The sequence below is a fragment of the Cavia porcellus genome, unplaced genomic scaffold, assembly GCF_034190915.1.
Source record: "Cavia porcellus strain 051 isolate PalLab524CR breed Dunkin Hartley unplaced genomic scaffold, mCavPor4.1 scaffold_5, whole genome shotgun sequence".
Lineage (NCBI taxonomy): Eukaryota > Metazoa > Chordata > Mammalia > Rodentia > Caviidae > Cavia > Cavia porcellus.
This window is the reverse complement of record NW_026947488.1, coordinates 80,542,021-80,564,551: the sequence shown is the minus strand read 5'-3', so window position 1 is coordinate 80,564,551 and position 22,531 is coordinate 80,542,021. Positions and strand designations below refer to the sequence as shown.

Genomic DNA, 22,531 nt, shown 5'->3' with positions numbered 1-22,531 from the left:
AGACTGTGTAGAGATAAAAGCTCTATCTAGTCTTAATATTTTTAAGATGTATGTGGACATATTTGTAAGGGTTTAAATGCAAAACAGGAGTTTGAAATAGAATGTACTAGGTATAAAAATGATAAATGGTTATTCTGTATTCTTGAAACTTGAATCTGATTTTAAAAATGTTGATTATGGTTCCTTGACAGAATAGAATCTTTTCTTCTTTCCAAACCCATAGATGTTTTTATTTTAAGGCTGGCCGTGGCAAGAAGGAAGATTTCCTTATCAAATGCGTAATATTAACGAGAGCACAGACCCAAACTGAAAAAATCTTGGTCCTTGTTCTTTGGGCTAAACTGTGGTCTAATGGAACTCAGGAATTTAATCGGGGATTTGAGATTATGTTCCTCAGGGGTTCTTAACAGGGACACAGGCTAAGGGGAAGGAAGCAATGAACACATTCTTTCTTGCAGTGAGAATGAGTTGAATCTAATTCACTTTTATTTGGGTGGCAGAAGCAGAGACCCAAAATAGCACACGAGTGCCCAAGGTCACCTTGCCAGTAGTAGAGGAGGGCTAGAACAAAGACATTTTCCAGGTTAACATCTGTTCCACCTGTACTTAGAAATCACACAGACAGTGAGGCATGGAGGTAGATTCCTTACTAACATGTGCTACATAGAGCTTCTTCCAATCTTTATTACTGAGTTGTATCAATTCCCAGTCCTGGTGTCTTGGCTGCCAAACACCAAACTCTTTCCTTGACTAGAACTCAGTAATTGTGGATATATATATATATATATATATATATATATATTCATATTCTAATGTGGCAATTCCACATGGTTAGGAGTGGTTGAGAGAGATCATAAGGCTCCATATGACTAAACAAGAGCACCAGTGTGGGAGGGAGAAAGAATTGATATTTTGACTTTTATCTATCTCTTGGCTCCAGAGAATTCTTACTTATACATACAGCAGGTATCCAAGCCCTGGACTGGGTCCTCCATAGAGATGCGAGTCTACTGTTTTAAAGAGTTAGCAGTAGGAATACTAATTTGCTTTTATAATCTATACTACTCCCTATTTCTGACTTTTCAGTAGTTTTGAGAAGATAGAAGTAAAATAACTCAGTGACAGCTGTTTTATTAATCACTAGGAGCTCCTATTACTTCAACTACAAATGTCACTGAAGTATATTTATTTTAGAGAAATATAGACATAAAATATACTTTGAATTACCCATAATGATGGAGATTGTGTTAAAAGGAGAAAAGATAAATATAGTCATGCTTAGCTGAAACTATATTTTCAATATTTGTAAAAAGTCTTGGAAAGATGTGGAGAAATAGCCCACTAAAGCTTCAAGGAAAAATATTAATATGTAGACATAGTTTGTAACTCATAGGTACATTATTTCTAAGGGTCTGAAACAGGAAATTTCTCAAGGTGCCAATAATAATAGGCTGTATGAATCACATTAAAATAACACAGCAGAGTATTATTCAGCAAGAAATAATGATCCCTAATGAATGTAACAATATAGTTGACTTTCACAAATGTAAGGCTGAAAGATCACACATGAAAGAATGTACGCTGACTGATTCTATTTATCTAAAGGACAAAGATAGGCAATTTAGTGTATGCTGTTAGAGATCCAGGTAGTTGTTTTTGGAGGACTGAAGTGAAGGGTGGGCTTCTAAGTCAATCTTCTGTTCTTTATAGGTGTTAGCTATAGGTTTTGAATGTTCTAAGGGAGTGATTTCAGTGACCTCTATACTTCTGCTGTATGCACTTTTTAAGAACATGAGAGGATGCCATATTTTAATAACATTTTTTAAAAAGGAAAATGGGAGTTTTTAAGAGGAAAAAAACCCCAACACCTAAATTGTGGATACAAATTGTCTTAGATTTTACCATTTGTTAGAAAAATTAAAGATTATGGAACTGTACCTTTTTTGTAACATATTCACCAGGTAGTGAAATGAGCTAAGCTAGCCAATAAGACAGGGAAAGAGAAGAAATAAAAGCTCAAGAGACGAATCCTTCTTACACACTAAATATACTCCCTTCCCAGAAATCCGTCTGACTCAGAATTTCAGAAGCAGGTCTACCAGAGGCCTCCCATTCCTTGTTAGAAATAAATGCACTTTCTAAAGCTGAATGTCTTGTACACAGGCTTAGTGAGTAAAGGGCTCAAACTTCAATTTATTATCAAAATATTTTCATCTGTGACAAACCTGAAAAGATAAGAGGTCACAGAGCTATATGCCACTTTGCCTTTATATAACAGTCACTGTTAAGGACAGATTGTAAACCGTAAAATTTACTCTACACAAGTGTTCAATGACAATTTTTACTCCAAAGTTTGTGCTTAAAGCTTTTCATCAATATGATTTATAAGTTTAAAAATATCTCAAATTTTCATCTGTACATCACTTTACAGATCTTAGTTCATGACAATATTTCTTGGTCTGAAACTTCAATACTTAATGATTACCTATAATTACAGTTATTTAGTTATAAGTGTAGTTAATAGTTAAATATAAAAATCATTTTTATACATTTCTAAAAATCCTTTAAAAAGACCAAGTTTTGAGAAACAGAGCAAGAATTGTTAGAAAATTGTAGGGGTCTTAATATCAGTGAAGCACTACAACACAAGTTTTAGGCGTTTGTTTTTGTCCTAATAGTGCCTAAAATAAAATGATGACAATAAACCGATGTGTGGCAAATGAGTTTAAAGCTATGTAAGCCTGAAGGCCCATTATGTATAAGAGTTCTTTGGAAGAGATTTGGAGGATAATAAATATTGCAAATACAAGTAAAAACAAGTATTTCTGGAATGTGTTTAAAATGATCATATAACCACTGTGATTTTGGTGCCCAACTGTATGAATGCAACATTTTCATTCATTCCTTGAATAGAAATCCTGGTCAACCACAAGTGGTTAACACTATTTTCTAGGGAAAACATCAAAGTGACAGACCATATGAGATAGAAATGAATTGAAACAATGTCCATGAGAATTAATGATTATTTACGAGAAGTGACTGATTTGACAGAATTTAGGTCCCCTCTTCTTTCCATACTCTTTGTAGAAAACCTAATTTCTCTTATATTATGGTGCTTTCATCTGTTATTTAGTCCATGGAACTGCCGTGACATCTGGGGCTCATTTTCTTTGGGTCAGAGAGTTCCCCATTTCCATAGTGTTGGCAAGTCCAGCCGAGGGATGTGCTGCCTCCTGAGAAGATCACCAAACCCGGCATTTCTTTTCTGGATTCATATATGCATTCTTTTGGCAATTAAAAGCTTCTGAAAACTCGGCAGAATTTTGCAAAGTCCCAATAATCCTTTGAAATAAACAGACAAAAAAAGGTTACCATAAGCATTTGATATGATGTCCATATTATGCTGAAGCCCTGAAAACTTTCTCAGTGCTGGCCAAGTGAGTGGATCTGGAATTTAACATTTAAAAGGAAGAAGAGAAGGCTGGGATAATGAGTCAATTTCTTTTCATCCACAGAATTTTAAAATAGAGAGTATCAAAGTACAGCAGTTGACAGCAGAGATTTTGGAGACAAACGGCATGGTTTGAAAGCTGATTATAAGGCTTCTCTGTACCTCAGTTTCTTCATCTATAAAATAAATATATGAATAGTGCCTGCTTTTAAGTGCCTGCTATTAATGGAGAATTAATAACTTACAAACACTTTATGTATGTTTTAAAAAATAATCAACAATTCACATTGGGAATTGCAGTTTTTGTAAAGAGTTTAGTCAAAGAATAAAATGATTTCTTGCTCATTTTAAAAAGACTCCCACAATAACTTAAGTGCAAGTGGTTTTTAATAGATATTTATTGATTTAATTTAGTACGGAAGTTACAGAAAATTTTTATTCTCAAAAGACTCCTTAAATATCAGAAATTGGATTCAGCCTGAGTAACTGGAAAGGACTGGAAAAGTGCCCATTTCTTCTTATCTCTGACCCCAGTGGGCAAAAACAACATCATCTAACTCACTATCAGCACAGTGCAGTGTTGGAGGGGAGAGACAGGTCAATATGGTGATGCAGAGGGGATGTGTTATGCCAAGCTGAGCCAGCTTTCCCCTGCTTCTCTTGCTGGGACCAGAGCCACACCCAGCTTGGGTTGAGATGAATGTCCTGGAGTCAATGGTACCAGAGTGACAGGAAGACCAGGAGCATGAGTTGGGAGTCCTCTCATTTTTAGAAACTGCGATGGGTACCATGGGTAGAACTCAGCGTTTGAGGTGAAGTGGTGTCAAAGCCAGGAATATTTTCCTGTTAGTTCACTTGAGGGGGACAGAATTAGCTTCCATAGGTCTGGACTGCAGCGAGACTGCTGTGTGAATGAAAAGTGCCAAACCCAGAGAGGACTGCATGTGCCTGTTGGTGAACTTGACAGGAGGAGCGGAGGCTCTGGAGACCTTGCCAAAGCCCACCAGAAGGAAACAGACATCAGACTCAGATGGAACCTCAGACTGTGAGGATCCAGTGTAAAGGAAAAGAGGTTTAGTTTGGCTCATGTTTTCTTTAAAGTTGCCGTTCATAGTCTTCTTCAAGGCAGAAATAACAAGATGGAAGGGTGGAGGTGGAGGAAGGCTGTTCACCTACGATGGACAGGAAGTAGAGAGAGACGGAAGGAGCTGGTGAAGGAGACGTACCCCTCCAGGTCTCTTAACAACAAAAAGCTACGAACTCATCAGTGTGTTAATTCGCTGATGAGTGCAGTGTGAACACAAGCCAGTAACCTTCCAAACACCCCAAGTTTTGGGGGAAGATTCCTATGTAACCCTAGAAAGTACTAGAGGACATTGGAAAACTACTGAAAAGTAACTTCTTACCTTCTAGCTTAGGCTATGAGCTTGGAGCCTGGCTTAATTTGATTTGATTAAGTGTCCATTTCCTGTATCTGAAATGTTCAAGAACAAGTTTATCCTTTGATCATGTGAAGACATAGAAATATGTAGTTTTTACCTGGGAAGATAGTGCTCATCAGAACCTATCTATGCCAGGGCCTTCATCTTGGACTACTATATCCATATCTGTGTGAAACACATTTCTGTTATTCATGGGCCAGAGAAACCAGTGTTACTCCTATAAATGTAGCCAAAATGACTGTATACATAGGAATCAAAACACATTAGTAATTTTTATTGGGCTTTAGTGTCTTAGGTTCTAGGTTTAAGACACTAAAACAGAAAGATTTTTTGATTCATTTCCACCAATCTTCATCCCAATTCAGGAAGTATCTATCTGTCCCCAGCTACATACTGGTTCGGGACAGTCATCATGGTGGCTTGGACATTCCTCGTCCTAGGGAACAAGTTCCCTGCTTTATAGTTTATTAAAATTTTATTAAAAGATTGTCTTTGACTTAGTTATATGAGAGCAAATATTTTGTGCCCAAACTCATAACTTAATTTTACAGTTCTCTTAAATTGAAAACAAAATGAATAGACCAAAAAAAAAAGTTTCTGGAAAACATCACTGGAAATTATGGACACGGAAACCCTCAGCCTAATATACACTCAGCTATCCATCTCTATTGTATCTCATTTCCATCCAAAGACTTCACTTAGATAATGTGATTCTGAATAATTAGGTCAACAGCACACTAGGGCTTCGCTTACTTTCCTAGGTTTCCAGTTAATGTTTGACGTTAATAACATTAAAGCTTTGGATGGTGATACCAATAGTCATTTGAAAGTGGATACATTATTTATACAATGAATCCCTTCTCAAAAAATGAGATAATGTTTCATTAATATTACATACAATGCTGCATGAATTTCAAAACTTTGTAACTCTTTCATTTGCAAGTTTAATAACAAAATTAAATATTTTCACTATTTCTTAAGGTGATTTACTTGAAAATTTTACTTCAATATATAAAATCATGCGTTATGCCGCTGCTGTTTATTTCCTTAAATAATGAATTGCATTAAAAACACTTAAAAGATGAAACTGAACATGCACTGGCCAAGAACAAATATTTTGACCTCTGAAATATTTGATTATTTCTGTCTACAAGTAAATGGTTATTTGAATTAGTGAATAAACTTTTTGTAATTAATAGATCCTCTGACAGCTTACTACTTCTTTAAAGCAAATGGCACGACTACAAAATTTAACTGGCTTCATCCATGAATAAATCACTAATTTTTATCATTAACTAAATCATGATTCTTTCAGAGCAGTCACATTAATGAGTATGTGCTCATCATATCGTCTTAAAGAGATTAGGGCTGGCAGTGTAGCTCAGTGGTAGGGCACTTGTCTAGTATGTGGAGGTCCAGGCTTAATACCCAGTTATGGAAGGCACAAGTGAGGCTGGGAGATGTGGCTCTGTGGTAGTCCACGTGCCTAGCATTTGCCTCGCATGTGAAAGTCCCTAGATTTGACACTCACCACCATGGAAAAGGGGAAAAAAAAAAAAAAGGTGAGAGAGGTATTTAGGTAAATAAGAAGCTAACAAGAATTTAAAAAGTTCACCAAAATATCAGGCATCAGTGTTAATATTTAAGGAAAGCAGAGAAAACATGAAAAGTTAGCTTAATCAAGCTTTGTTATTATAAGAAACATGATAGTTGTCTACTTTGTTGGGAGATATTTATATAAAATACAATAAAGAATATTCTTTTAAAGATACTGAAAATTAAGCTGGGAAAAGCATTATTTGACAAGTTAGTGGTGTTAGTTTTTCTCTTCTTTGAGACAGCAACTCAGATTTTATTTTTAATTTTTTTCCAGCTTTTATTTTTTTATTAGTACATATTTCTAGTACATACCAGTCACACTTCTCATGGGAAGCTGGAACATGTACATAACACATCTTAATTCTTTTTTTTTTTTTTTTTTTTTTTTTTTTGGACCTGGAATTGAACTCAGGATCCCACACTTGCCAGGCAGGCACTATGCCACTGAGCTGTATCCTGGGGTCTACAATTTAATTCTTTTTATCCAAGCCTTCCCTCTCCTTTTCTCCACCTCCCTTTATCTTTTGGGCCCTTTCCTAAAGGATCTCTCTCCGTCTTTGCTATTATCTGCTTTTTACTTTGCTCTTTATTTATATTTTGGGTTTCTAGCAAGTGCTTTCCCTCCCACGTGTGAAGGGTAATCCTGGGCAACAGAACCATTTAAATAACTTTTGCTTACTTTAACTTGCTTTAAAAAATCATCAAACATGCATATAATGTAGAATTACATCTAAATAATTTCAGAAACACATTTCCTGATTACAGAGTGTTATTATGTGATCATAATAAAACTAAAAAGTAGGTTTCCAAAAAGAAAGCAATGTTTAAATTACAGATTTAATATTCATGAGAATATTCATGGGAAAATGTTTTGTGTTTTTTACTCTTGGAGGTTTTAAGGGCTTATATTAAAATAGGTAAGGTTTTTGTTAGGAAGAATGAAATAATCATAGGGAATGCATTTTAAACTCTTAAAATTTATAGCTTTATAGTTTTCATCTTTACATCAAGTATATTTTGGTTTTTGTTTTTAATATTATTGCTATTTAAGTGTATCATTACAAGTCTCTTTCTGCTTTGGAAATATTTTATATATATACCCCTAAGCACAATTTTTGCTTGGTGAATGTCTATTAGTTTTTTAAGTTCCTTAAAAACTGTTTCACTTTGTATAGCCAGGAAATAGCCTGTTTCCAAAACTAAATGTAACCTTAGCCTTTTGCCAAGGAAATTGTTTTACCTCCAGGGAAAATAATAATTTCCTTAACAAAAGGTTGGCATTCATTCACCCTTAAACAAACACACACACACACACACACACACACACACACACACACACACTTCTGCTATTATCAATGAAAAATAGTCAAAGAGTTATCTTTAGAGTCAGAACCAAAAAAATTTTAAAACATAAATAATCTCATATATTTATAATCTGTATTGTTTTCAGTTCAGATCTGAGGGTAGAAAACAGTTACATGTTTACCTGTGCATCACTAACCACTAATCAATTATTGGTATCATGAATCATGGTGAATACATGAAATGAACAAGAAAAAGCACTTGAGTTTTAGGTGATATGGAAATACTTTAAAGTCTATAACTCTTTTCCACAAAGATTTTTATTTTGCTCAGTCTGCTGATCTAGAAATAATCTTAGTACTATTTTCAAAAGTGTATTTCTAATAGGGACTTCACATGCATTAGTATTAATCCTCCAGCAACTCTCACAATAATTTAATTAGCATTTTATATATCAAGAAACTGAGGCACAGAGGTTAAATTATATTTAGTATCAGGGAAGAAATAAACTTACAAGAAACTCCCCAAAAAGTCAGAAAACAGCATCCCCACTGGTATGAGAATAAACAGTTATACATACAATAACTTTATAAGATTTCACTAAATTAATAAACACCAGCATCATTAATAGTCAAAATAATAGCCTGTCACATCAAAAAATTTAAGTATGATTCAAGATACCATGTTCAGAAAGTAGGGAATGCATTTTAAACAAAGAAATTTGTAATACATACTAGCAGAACTAAATGTAGTTTATATTATGCAGAGAGCAGGTCTACAATAAACAGTTTTCAGATGAATAACTTTTCTTTCTTTCTTTCTTTTTTTTTGTAGTATTGAACCCAGAGCCTTCGTGTTGAGCTACATGTCCAGTCCTTTTATCCTTCATTTTGAGACAGTATCTTGCCAAGTTGCATCAGACTCTCAAATGCTAATCAGACTACAAAAGGCCAAATTCCAAATGTGGAAGCAGTGGAGTTAATCCTAAAGCACCCTGGTTCATAACAACGTACCTGAAATTGCCCGGACTGTGCACATCTGTTTTAATGGAGTTGACGGCATACTCTGGTCTGTAGATCCCACACCACACCTAGAGACAGGTTCGGGAGAAGCACAGCAGTGTGTTCAGCTCTAGTCAGGGTAATTTAGGATGGTTGGGGGCAAGTAGAATTAAATTCCACAGCCATTGTTCTTCAAATAATGTTCAATGAAAGGCATTAGGAACATAATTATTTATCATGAATACGATCTGACATTGTGATAAACAATGAAAGTCACTCAAGTCAAATGTTCTGGCACAACTGATTAAAACAAGAAAACAGCACATAATACCTAACTTACAGTGAAGTTATAATTCAAAATGATTTTCAGGTTTATCAATCAAGAAGGATGTAGTACCTGGGCAAAGTTCAAGAAGAATAGTTGTTTGTGATTTAGGTCAAGTCCAGGAAGTAACTTTTCTTCACCATTCTTTTTAATATAATTCTGATAGGCCTAGGAAGTTAGTAAAATACATATACAATGTTTATAATTTTTAAATTTATATAAAAACCTACACAGAAGAACATGTTAACTAAGTAATCTTTTATACCAAAATCACCATAATAATGCATTTAGATAATGGCAACCTACAACTATTCTCTGAATTAGGAATAAAATTAATATTTACAAATGCTCTAAAAGAACACGATTTTGATTAGTGAGTAACAAGAGTCTGGCATATTGTCAAATGGTCAATAAATGTCAGTTGAATGAATGAATGTCTTACAAAAGTGATGAAAACCTTATGTAAACATTGTTCTAAAGATAGACTGAACCAGCCAGCTGGAGAAAGAGATGGCCAAGGAAATCATCTGCAATTGCTATATTTAGCACAGTTACTACTGTTACCAAAATAGACTCAAACCAGACTTGGTTTGAATGACTGTTGCCAAAAGTCAAGTGATTCTCTTGGGATCCCTTAGGGACTTTGGTAGTAGTCTACGAATCTAAGGTAAGGATAAGCAACTAAGAATAGTTGCTTATCTATTCTGGTCCTCTAAAGTTAGACCAAAGTAAATAGAATCTTATTTACATTAGAAGAAAGGAATTTAGATAACTTGATGTCAGAAAAATGTTCTCAATCCTATAGGATTTCTGGGTATTACTGAATAAAATCTAGTTGTGCATTACTAAACCTATTTAAGAAAGGGACCAACAAACTTTCTCTACCGTGTTACTTTTAATTTCTTACAGAGAAAAGTGGTCAATTGGGTAAGCAGTAAGTACATTTCTTTTCTTTCTACTTAGCATCCACAGAATTTTATTGAGCATGTTACTGTATAAAGATTCTGTAAATACAACGAAAGCTTACACTGGCTCCTTCTTAGAGAGTTCATAGCCTAGCAAAAGGACAAAGAATTACATGTAAAGAATTCATGTTGTTTCAAAGTGTAATATAATATTTACACAACTGTAATTGCTTCATTATTGTAATTATGTGTTAGCTCTAGATGAGGATCTTTATGGACATACCATCAACCCAAAGTGGAACATTTCTGAGCAGTAATTCCTGATTTTTCAGTATATCAGAATCACAAAGAGACTAGGGAGGGTGTTAATGCTGCCACTTCCAGACAAGACAGAGTGACAGAGAAGGATTTACCCTTCTGTGGAAATCATAAAAGGATGGACAAAATATATGAAACAATGCTTTTCCTAACATTGGGCATCAAACAGAAAGAAAACCATCCCTGAGAGATGGTAATTAAACAAAGCAAACCCCATGATTGCTGGAGCTTACTGTCCTTGAATTTTCAGGTGAAAATGTAAGGAAGGAACAGTGCAAGCCCTCTGAGAAGGTGATGGCTCAGGGACACTAGAGATAGAGGGGAAATTCTCAAAGACAGAGAACCTCAGTGATTACAGCTGAATAATCAGTATTCATGTTAGTATTAGGAGTGTGAGTAAACTATTCAAGGCGAGGGAAAGACTCCCCCAAAAGATCAAAGAGAACAGGGTTGGAGCTTACACGGGACAAGGATGGAAAGTGTCCAGCTTCACACCTTAGAGTTCTGCCTCAGGAGTGGGCTAATAGTCCCTACACTGAGAACTACTCCAATGCCACGTGACATGCTGCAAAAACCAAGAGTCAAAAGATCAAGCTATTTCTAAGGCATTTAACTGAGAATGAAGCTCAAGAATATTTGTACAAAAATAACCATTCAGGACACAAAGAGACAAAATGCACAATGTCTACCATCTACTTAAAAAAGGAATCTTAGCATTCAAAATAGTGGCAGTTGACCATCTCCCAGGACCGGGTTGGGATTCATGCTTTTAGAAACTTTTAGATGCTTTAATCTCTCAGGCATCAAATGCTCATCAATTTTGCTTCCTGTCCCATCTGTCATCTCTCTGTATGATTCCAATGCTTCTTCTCTGATACAGTCACCAGTGTGCTCCTTCTTGCTTTTAATTCAACATTTCTGTGGTGAACGAATCACACCATATCCTCACACACTCCACGAACATTCTTTGAGACATCTGGTTCTATCCCAGGGGCACCTCGTTCCTTTTATATCCTCAGGTAGTTTCTGGTCATTCTTCTCTCACATGTGAGCTACTTCATGGTTGAGAGAAGCAACCCAATCTGATCTTCATTGCTACTTGTTACTTCAAGAGTTTCCTCTATGCTTATAAATCCCTGTTTTCTCTTGTTCATCTGGTATTCACTAGACATTTTACATTTGCTTATTTTTATTAGTACTTTAATGTTTGCAGTCTACAATGGTTACATTCCTTGTGTGGAGGTGGCACATGTGCATAACTGATCTTAATTCCTTTTCTATCCCTTTTCCCTCCCTACTTTTTCCTCTCTCTCCATCTCTTGAACCCCTTTCCATTTGAGAAAGATCTATCTTCCTATTTTCTATTATCTGTCTTTCATTTTTCTCTCTACTTATAACTTGGGTTTCTCATATAAAAGAAATCATGTGATAGTTAAGCTTGTATGTCTGGTTTAATTTACTTAATATTGTGGTCTCAAAATACAAGCATTTTTGTACAAATGACTCAAATTTATCTTTCCTTATGGCAGAATGGTACTCCATTGCGGGTAAACACAGTTAATTCTTACTCAGATCATCAAATAAGGACATCTTTAATGAAAACTTTGTTCTTTTATCTGCAGCAACAGGAATAGTTAAACTCATAGCAGAGCTCTCACACGCACAAAAATTTGCTGAATGTAAGGATGAGTGCAAGAGCAAATGAGATTCTAAGGCATGCTCCGCTGGTGACACTTCTGTGAGTGTGCTATCTGGGCGAAGGACAAAGCCACGTCACTTCCAGATCATAACTATATCATGGTGACAGAGTATGGTTTAATACGCTAAACTTGTGGTTTATACTGTCCCCCCAAAACTACCTCTCCTGTGGGGGAACTAAACTGAGGGTCCTGTTCATTATACTGACCAAAAACCTCCTTTCATGGGACATGTTTTCGAATAAATTGAGTTCAGTGATTCTTTCTTTCCTTTTTCCTTTTATTTCCTGGCTCTCCCTACCAAAGTGTCACTAAGTTACTAAATTACCCTCACTAGACTGAACTTGGATGAAATAGATTCTCCTGCTTCAGTTTCCCAGAGGTTGAGATTGCATGCACACACTACAGGACTTGTATATATCCTCATTTCTGTTGATATAATATTCATGTTTCCTCTTCTTGGCTTCTTTTAAAACTTAAAGAGAATGGTATTTGCTCTCTCAACTATGTTAAGCCTATGGTTACATATTTACAATGTAATTTCCTCTTCACTTTTAATTTTCTATTCCAATTTACTGCAAATATTACTAAAATGTCCTTTTTAAAAAGTATTTAAATGAATGATTAAGTATAATAATCTGATTACTAAAATGGAAAGAAAATTACTCACTCTATATGCTTGGCCAAGGCCACCATTATCGGCAATGTTTTCTCCCAATGTATTAATTCCATTGAGCTGTTAGAAAAAGACCTTCATTAGATTGTTGAAAACATCAGCAGTGAACTTATAATTGAACACGTCTACAACTTTTCCAGAAACGGCCAGTGACATACATGCTGTCCACCTGCTAGGTCCCAGGTGAAATTCCCATACTGGTACACCATGCACTGGGATTGGTCCTTGAAGTTATTTGCAGACTGTTGAGTCCACCAGTCAACCAGGTCTCCATCCTTGTTAAAATTTCTGCCTACGATATATTTATTTAAGTAAAATGGAAACTCATTACAACAAGAATCACAGATATCTTTCACTAAGGTACAAAGACTAAGATACTGCTAACCTGGAAGAACATTAAATTGGACAGGTGATGAGAGAAACTGGTATCATCTAACCACTGGGAGAGACTGAACTGCCAAAGCCGCCTTTGCTGATACATCCTTAGTATTGATTTAGATATTACAGGCACTTGGTTCTAAGTATCTTCAATGAAGCCACCAGATAAGACAATCGTGAAATTATACCTCATTCTGTTGGATGGTTTTATCTGAATAATTTGTATTCTGGGACTTGACAAGGTCAACAGTTTTATACTGAATCTCATTTTGTATTTCTAGGCCCTTGATGAGACACCAGGATCATAGCTTCCCTTTATTTCCGTCACACACACACACACACACACACACACACACACACACACAAACACACACGTGTGTGTGCACAGACATAAAGTTTCTTTTTTCTCTAGGAGCTTTGGAGCTTTGTTGGTAAACTACATACATCTTCCCACATTGAGATGTGGTTGCAGAGGTATGTCAACAAGTGAAAAAGGTGAGAAAGGAGATCAAGAAAATAAAATAATATGTGATGATTTTTTAAATATTACCTATGATGCCGTAAATAGAAAAGGGCTAGGAAGCCAAACTGCTTGAACTCACATGCAGATTCCATCAGTTCCCAGTGCATAAACATTTTATGTGCCTATATTTGTTCCCATTTGAAAATGGAAATATTGCTAGTACCTATCTGTTAAGAATGTTCTATCATTTAACTGATGTAATAGGCATGTGGAAAAAATTGTACCTTCCTGTTGTCCCTTTATTTCTCTGGCTTTTTAAAATTGGTTATAATCAATGTTTATTTTCTTGATCTCTTTTCTCTTTACTTGTGGACAAAATTTTTATTATAGATTCAACTATTACCTCTTAATTCATTTATTTTTGCTACTGAGGATCGAACTCATGACCTTGCACTTGCCAGAGAACTGAGGGTCCTGTTCATTATACTGCTTATTCTGCTGAGCTAAATCCCCAGCTATCACCTCTTTATAAACCTCATGGCTTTACTTCTATTCCTCTCAGTTTCATCTGAATCTTAAAATTTTCTTAATAGCGTAATTTTCTTAAGGTGAATATGTGTTTTATTCATAGAATACAAGTACACATCACTTAAATATTAATTAAGATTTTTTTTTCTTAAGCAACAGTTTAAACAAATCACAAAGTGTAGTAAAGTTAGGCCTACAGTCCACTCGTGAAAAAGTGAAGTTAAAATACGTTTCAATAAAAAAAAAATACGTTTCAATCAGATTGGTGAGGATATATAACAAAAGGAAAATATCAATTGCACTTTACCATTGTCATCGAAGCCGTGAGTTATTTCGTGTCCTATGACCATGCCAATTCCCCCATAATTTAGAGAGTTTGACTGCTGGGCACTAAAGAAAGGGGGCTGCAGAATGCCAGCTGGGAAGACTACAAGGAGAGAAGATGGTTACAGGTTGTTTGTGGCATTATTCCATGATGGAAGGACTAGAGTTGGCTTCTTCCTTATGAAGCTATTTTCCATTATGTTAGTTTCACTTAGGTCTATATAAAAAATCTTTTATGACAGAAACAAATGAAAAGGTTTTATTATTAATCAAGTAAATTATTATAATGGAATGGCATCATAATCTGTGATTTATTCATCACAGTTCACTTTGCAATATCTTTTAAGATTGTTTTCTGCTGTAAAGAGTTTAGGGCAACAAAAAGTTATAATATACATTCAGAAGGTCCTTTCCCCCTTGAAAATAACTTGGAAGGAATAATATTTCTTGTAATGTCATCTCTAAAAGTTTATTCATCTACAATAGCATCTTTTTTTTTTTTTTTTTTTTTTTTTTTTTTTTGTCTTTTTGAGACAGGGTCTTGCTATGCACTTCAGGTTGACCTTGGGCTCATTTTGTAGCCCATTCTGGTTTTAAACTTGCAAGGATCCTCTTACCTCAGCCTCCTGAGTGCTGGGATTATAGGGGTGTGCTACTATGCCTGGTTATAATAGCATTTTAAGTAAACAGAGCCACTAATTCAAAGATATCTCCTTGTCAGACAACTTTATTTTCATTGAGCATATATGATCACTTATAATCATTTTATTTCTTTATGATTTAATTCCTTCCTTTTCCTATTGCCCTACTCCCACTCTAGCACTTCAAATATTAGTTCTTTAAGAGTAGAAATTTGCATATATGTGCATTCATTTGCTTGTTTGTTTTACTGGTCTAATTTTTTTTTTTTTTTTTTTTTTTAGTTCATTAGCTCTAAAATCTAAAATCAGAGTAGTACCTGGGACATAATCAGTGTTCAGGAAATGCGTTTATTCAACAAATAATAATGATACACTAATTAATAGTAATCTTAATTTACTGTGTCATAACAAGTTTAGTAAACACATGAACAAATTGTCATTTTTATTGTGTCTACCCTGACATTTGCAATAATTTGTCAACTTTCTCCATTTTTAGGTCTCATAAACACCTCAATGTCTCACACATCAAACTGATTGCCCTCTAAATTATCACTTTCTTGATTTTACTATTTCTGCTAATAGCACTTTAAGGGTCCCCACTACCCATAGTGAACTTTTTTATTATTTCAGATGTTCTGTCTCTTGTACAGTCCTTTGTGGTCTACTGAGGCCAAGCCTGGCTGACACACCTTTGTTCCAAAAGCACTCTTCATTTAAGTTCTCATGCTCATCCCTCACTTCAAAAATTATTTGCTTATTGTTCTTCCACCTCTTGTCTTTCCAAACTATAATTTATCCTAAATTACATCTATCCTGTTAATACATTCTGTAGCCAGGTTAAAGTTTAACCAATCATTGCCACTCTCTTACTAAGACACTCTGGATGGATTACCCTTGCTTTCCAGCTAAGTGCATCTTCTTTCTGGCCTTTGTCTCCATCGTCCTTTCCTGCTGCTCCATGGCCCTCCTCTCCCTGCCCTTCTCCTTATCCTCTTACAAGAAACACTGCAGCCCAACTATACCTTCACTATTTGTGAAATATATTAATAATGTGCCTTTATTCTCTTCCCTAGAAATATAGTCCTGTTGTTTAATAAATATTGTTTTGGGACAATGTTGTTTATAGCTGATTAATCTTTGCACTTATAAATGAATTAAAATTATGGTTATGTTTAAGAACTTTTATGTTTCATGTTTTAAAGCTCTAATACCCAGCAAATAACAAAAACATTATGGTCTTTAATTGGGAAAAAAACCCCTAAAGTTCGATCTTTGGGATATCAAGACTGTAAGACAAGGTCCCTGATTATAAGAAACTTAAGATCTGATTAACACACACAAACAAATGTTATTTGCCTTTTAGATAAACTAAATATAAACCAACTTTATGTGGATGTCAGGAATATCAGATGTTTGCAGTGGAAAAACACTATGAACAATTTAATTGCTCCTCAGCCATTTAAAAAATTGGAAACTTGCCATAACATTTAAATGACAAAATAATAAAAAAAAAACTTTTGTCCTTGGAGAATTGTAATAAAAGTTATACCTCACGTGTAACTGCCTGAGCTAAACAGTGCCAAGAAATTATTTTTAGCTTAAAAGATAAAAATTATGTGAAGCACTTTATTAACTTAAAATGAACACTATCTCCCACACTATGTACTTTGTTTAAAACTCACCCATTATGTAAAATGCTCTTATGAAACGTGCTATCAAGACTAAACAACTATCAAGATCCTGTTGATTTAATTATGCCTTCACATGCCATTTTTCAAGCAAATGATAAGATTTTTTATGGCTCATATTAGATACTAGTCTTCAAGTTTAACATTGAAAATGGTGATCTATCTGATCTATCCTTTACATTGTCAGCTAAATTTCGGTAATGAAGATTTTCCCCATCAGCCTTATTGGTGCTACAAGTAAATCTCACAGTTGTTTATAACCAACTGCTTAGTAGTGTGTTTTTTATGTTCATGAACACCAAAAAGTTAATTAAGCAAATCATTAGTCCATGAAGCAAATGTTTGTAGTTCTTCTTTGTCATCTACTTTTTCAACCTTGATCCCTAGTTCGTTTTTTAAGGTTGTACTCAGTTCAACTTTAGCATATTTCATGTGATAGTCAAGTGTGCAACCAGGAAAAAAATTTCTGGAAAATAAAACATTTTCTTTGTATTAAGTAGCAAAATATTTAGAAACATTCACTAACTTTCTCACTCTTAACTCCTAAGAATGAAGAAAGCATTTGAGAATATGTAACTATCTCTAAGTATTCACAAACTATCCAGGTTGAATACACTGGAATGACTCAGACATCTCAGAAATTGAAAAAAATTGCTTTGAGAGTCTTACTACAAATTTAATGAAAAAAGCAGAACACAGAAGTGTTAGGATTTTTTCTATTTGACCTGAAGATTCTTTCAGATTTAATAAGATGATCAAACTGATGGCAAAACATTTGACAAAACAGTCTAGTACAGTTTTCCTAATAACATAGCTATGTCATTAGGAAATAAGTATTCAAGGGAGACGGATATTGAATTAAATTATCTTAGTATGCCTTCTTGTGCTAAAATTGAGTTTTTTGTCAATATAAAGTGGTAGAGGTGCATACAGATTTGAAAGTGGTTCATATGAAGACTTCTGACTGAAGATGGTGATTCAATTAAGAGTCGAAATGACTGACAGGAGTAGCTCAATAATAGGAAAATAAGCTTTTTAAATGTAGCAACATAAAATGAACAGCCTCATGAGAAACTGCATCCAATCTAATGTGAGGTGTTTCATATATCTGTGTCTTTATGTGACACATGTTTCTTTATTAACTCAAATTTCATAATGGGCCTCATACCAAACCTCGTAAGATAATGTCGCTGACAAATATATATTCATGTACTGGATCTCATTTTCTATTTCTAGGCCCTTCATGAGATACTGGATGATAGCTTCCCTTTATTTCCAAGATACACATGCACACACACAAATACACGTGTGCACGTAAGACATAAACACACATATTTCTATCAAGGAGAAAGATGATCTGAATACGTGGTTAGTTTTAGTTAAGACAAACCCCACTTTGAATATTGAAATAGTTCTCAAAGAAACAAAGTGCACATTTCAGAAACTTGTCTTGCATAACATTTACCCTCCTCTGAACTGCTGTTATCAGCAGACAAACACAAAAGAGGTTAGCAAGCTTTTTATTTCATATTTTCATCTGCTGAGTTTACCTTAAAATGTGTTTCTTATATATTAAGAATGTGAATTATTGCCAATTCTTGATTCAGAATGTAACTGTCCATTTTGTTAAGTGGTAGACCATTTTTACTATTTTCTGTATTTAAGGACAAAGTTTTTGTTTTTTTTTTTTTTGGTACCAAGGATCGAACTCATGACCTCGTGCTTGCCAGGCAGGCACTTTTACCACTGAGTTTAATCCCTGGCCCTGTTTTCTGTATTTAAATTCAAATGAGAACATTTCTAGCTCCTCTTTGATCAGAAAATCTCTTATGTGAATCAATTCTGAACCTCCAAGGACTTGTCACAATTAAGAATCATGCAAGTTCCTGTCCTGTGTATGTTTTACTGAAGATCAAACCCAGAGGAGCTTTAACACTAATGCAGTCCTCTTGTCTGTCAGTCTGTCTATCTACCTATAATTCTTGAGACAGTGTCTTGCTAGTTGTCCATGTAGGATATGAACTTGCAGCTCTCTAAAATCAAGGCTCCCAAAACGCAGGAATTACAGGTATGTACTCCCAGGCTGCGGTGCATGCTCCTGTTTTTAGAGTCCCTGGGGAAGGGCTGAAGATAGGAACATGCTATACTGGTCCATAAAAATCTCCCTGCCCCTTTTCATTGAGGATGAATTAGCACTGTCTGACAGGATCCAGGGTCCTCCCTGAGTTGGACTAAAATGAAGGTACATTCTTAGTCTTTCCTGATATAAAAATAAGGGACTATTCCCCTACTTTGCTCAGGGACTACACTCATGTTTAGTTATGATGACTGGGTTTCAGAATAGAATGAACTGGATTTTATAATTACAGAATTACTGAACATTAAACGAAGGTCTCGAAGGGCTGAGGTTATGTCTCAGAGATAGAATGTGTGGTTAGCATGCATCAAGCTTTGAGTTCAATTCCCAGAATCATTTTTTTTTTAAAGAGAGATCTTCAAAGTGAAGATATTCCAAACACAAAAGCATTTCTAAGGAAAAAAGTGTCATTGTTTTCTGGAAATACATAACATGGAACTGATGTCTGAGTTTTGAAAAGGTGATCATTAAGCAGATTTTGTCTGAGTTTAGATATTCTCTGTCTGGAAAATGTGTTAGCTTAGACTTTGAGCTGACTGATTTTAATGTAGGTGTACATCTCTTACTTATGTGATATAAAGGTAACATTTTTGATTACTCTACATAATTCATTTTCCTGTCATGTATATCAAAGTAAATTCTGGATTTATGAAAATTTTACTCCAAAAAATGGAAACCATGAAAATATTAGAAGAAAATGTAAACAACTTCTTAATACATCTCTTTTTAGGCTTAAAAGCAAAGAAGAAAGGGCAAGCTTTAAAATAAAAATATACATAAAAGTTTGTTTTTTAATCAATGATAAATATCCTGAAAGAATTTCATAATTTCTAGGCAAACTAATGACAGAATTTTAAAAAAGATGAGACCCTGAGATAAAAATGAGCCATTTAATCTACCATCCCTCTTGATTCTGGACCACACTTAAAAATAAAGTGGAGACTGAGCGCTGGTGGGATTCTGTCTACTGTACATTCAGCATACCTCTGGCAGTACTGAATCAGTGGGATATTGTTATTGACCAAAAATCCTTTGAAAATAGAGGTTTGATATATAACAAAAGTGAGTTTAAAGATACCCACACCTAATCCATAAAAGAAATACATAAATCTTTGTCATAAGAAGTAATTCAGTTACTCCTTTTATCACTTATATATTGATCTTATGTATATCTCTGAGATGTCATTGTTAGTGAATGTACATTCTTGCTTTTTAAATCCAGACTGATTAAGTAAATATAATTTCTCACAATTTAACCTAATGCAATTGAGTTTTTAAATTTCTGAATTCCGTGGTGGGATTTTGGGTTGAAGATGTTATAAAATGGGACCGCTCTATCAGTCTGCATACATAACTACCAGGAGATTTGGATTTACAAAACTTTGGCTCTTAGAAGCTTGAACCACTTTAAAATGCTGATGCTTAATGAGTCTGAAAGTAATAGTATTTCACAGAAATATATGAAAAAAGACTTTTAAAAGTAATTAGAAATAAACTACGTAGAAATAAGATGAACCATTTTCACTATAAATGAGAATGTTGTAAAAGAAACAAAACTATCTAATACAATTTGTGCTAATTAAAATATTCCCACTATAGTAAAAACATGTACAAGATGTATATTTAATAAGTCAGTAACACAGCCTCAGCTCAAGTTTTGTTTGCTATTATAATATATATAAATTATATATATATATATATATATATATATATATATATATATTGGTCATACTATACATTATGTGTTGGGAACAATAGAGAAATATTAGAGAATTATTTAATCAATATAGCTTACCTATCTGATTTCTGCCTGAAGAATAAAATGCATTAACTACAGCCGCTCCACTTATCCACCTAGGAGAAGCATAAAACCATATTAAAAAAATACATCATTTGATTTAATCAAAGTATTACTATTCCTACGTGGATGTTAACTTTTCATTTGAAACATGGTTAACAAATTAAAAATAGCTTACTGGTGAAAGGTCATCTAAAATTATTTCCATTTTTTGAAAACTGAATATATATATTGGTCCAAAATTTGTTATTTCATTTGCATTAGTTTTATAGAGGCATCTTACAATGCAAAACTTATAATAGTCAATCTCTTCAGAAACTGTAATGAGTTAAGACCATATTAAAATGTGTTTTGCTTTATGTTCTTAACTAAATAACTATATCAATAATTCTGGAGCAGTTGACAAAATATTAAAAAGACTGTCATTAAAGCTTCACTTTCAAGTATCTTTAAAAACTTTGTATTTTCTAGTTTACAGAGTGTCATCTTTGGGTAAAAAATATAACTCAGGCAAGTATCCTGGAGCAACATGCCTTTAATTGTTACTTTGTAAAACTATTTTTTAAAAATGCAACATCCTAATTGATAAAAAGTATATTTTTATATGACTCTAAAGTAAAATCCAGCTAGTCTTACAGAGACTTTGTTTCTTTGTCTACAAAGAATTTGGCACTGTAGAGAATTTAAAGACTTTATAAATTATAGTCCCTGACTGTAAAAGGGTATAGTTTATTTGAGATGAGAAAGATACATATGAAAAAATGAAAAAAAGTAATTCACCAATGATAATCTGACTGAAGTGTAGGAGCTATTTTTCTCATACTTTTGTGCTTAGCTATTATAAAAGTAGCATATCCATAATCATATGCTAACTACTTCTGTGCAACAGGAATAATATTCTCATCTTAATAGACTATAATGTATATACTCAGTGAAAGTGGACACTTTTTCAGACAATTTCTTAAATGTCAGCACATACATATGCACCTAAGACAATAATATATTATCTAATGTTTTCATTGTAGCTATATTCCACTTTCAGGGCCCAAATTAATGAGACAGTTATTATCCTTTTCACAGAAAACCACATAATAAGTACAAAGAGGGTAAATGAAGACTGTTTCTAGAAACGGTTTTGCCAGGTAAGCAGTGCAAAGTCAGCCATCCAAGGCAACACGTTAGTTGCAATGTCAGTAACTACTGTGAATGGCAGATGTAAGCACTCTTTTGATCTCTTAAAAATGCCTGTTAGAGGCTGAAGACTTGAAAACTGACTGATAAACTCTATGTATTTTGTCTCCAATAAAATGATTAAAAATTTTTATGTAAAGGATGTGGAAAAATTTAAAATCCAGTTATGAAGTCTGTGAACTTTTCTTTAGGAAGATAACAAGCTTGGAGAGGAAGAATGGTTGATCTGTGTTTTTGCCTTACTGCCGTTGTTTTTAGTACAGAAAAGCATGTTTTTTAAAAACAGGGTGGAATGAATGATTATTATCAGTCTTCCCTAATATCATCGCAGCCAAGATATCAATATTTCCTGGATGTCGAGATTATGAGATCATAATTTTATTTATTTTAATTAAACTCCACTTGCTTCCCACACAATGTGTGGTGACTAACAAGGAAAATATGTACAATATTTGTAAATGCAGGGATGTTAGACTAAATTGAGAGTTCAAAATTATAATGAATAAGAGGATTTTATTTTTGTGACAATGAATATTATAAAGGAAAAGGTTAATATAAAAAATCATGATTAGAAAGACTATAAACATTCACACCAAGCACTGTGACACAGATCCAGATATGGTTCCAAGAATGTGGGAAAAGAATCAAAATGGAAAATGGGCTTAAA

General features: G+C 34.2%; 1 protein-coding gene across 5 annotated transcripts in view; it reads right to left on the bottom strand.

Annotated features, from left to right (window-relative positions):
* Positions 1-464: 464 nt before the first annotated feature.
* The window catches only part of Mme (membrane metalloendopeptidase), a 113,263-nt gene continuing 91,196 nt past the window's right edge, over positions 465-22,531 (bottom strand). For 4 of the 5 annotated variants that reach the window (XM_063249217.1, XM_063249216.1, XM_063249218.1 and 1 more), the window contains 7 exons: positions 20,671-20,729; positions 14,393-14,512; positions 12,875-13,008; positions 12,711-12,776; positions 9,193-9,288; positions 8,808-8,884; positions 465-3,342 (listed from right to left, as the gene is read on the bottom strand). In XM_063249217.1, coding sequence (XP_063105287.1) covers positions 3,243-3,342; positions 8,808-8,884; positions 9,193-9,288; positions 12,711-12,776; positions 12,875-13,008; positions 14,393-14,512; positions 20,671-20,729 — 652 coding nt within the window. In that variant the 3' untranslated portion in view covers positions 465-3,242. Of the gene's footprint in view, positions 3,343-4,857; positions 4,926-8,807; positions 8,885-9,192; positions 9,289-12,710; positions 12,777-12,874; positions 13,009-14,392; positions 14,513-20,670; positions 20,730-22,531 lie in introns of all 5 variants that reach the window. The other variant, XM_063249219.1, reaches the window with a different exon arrangement.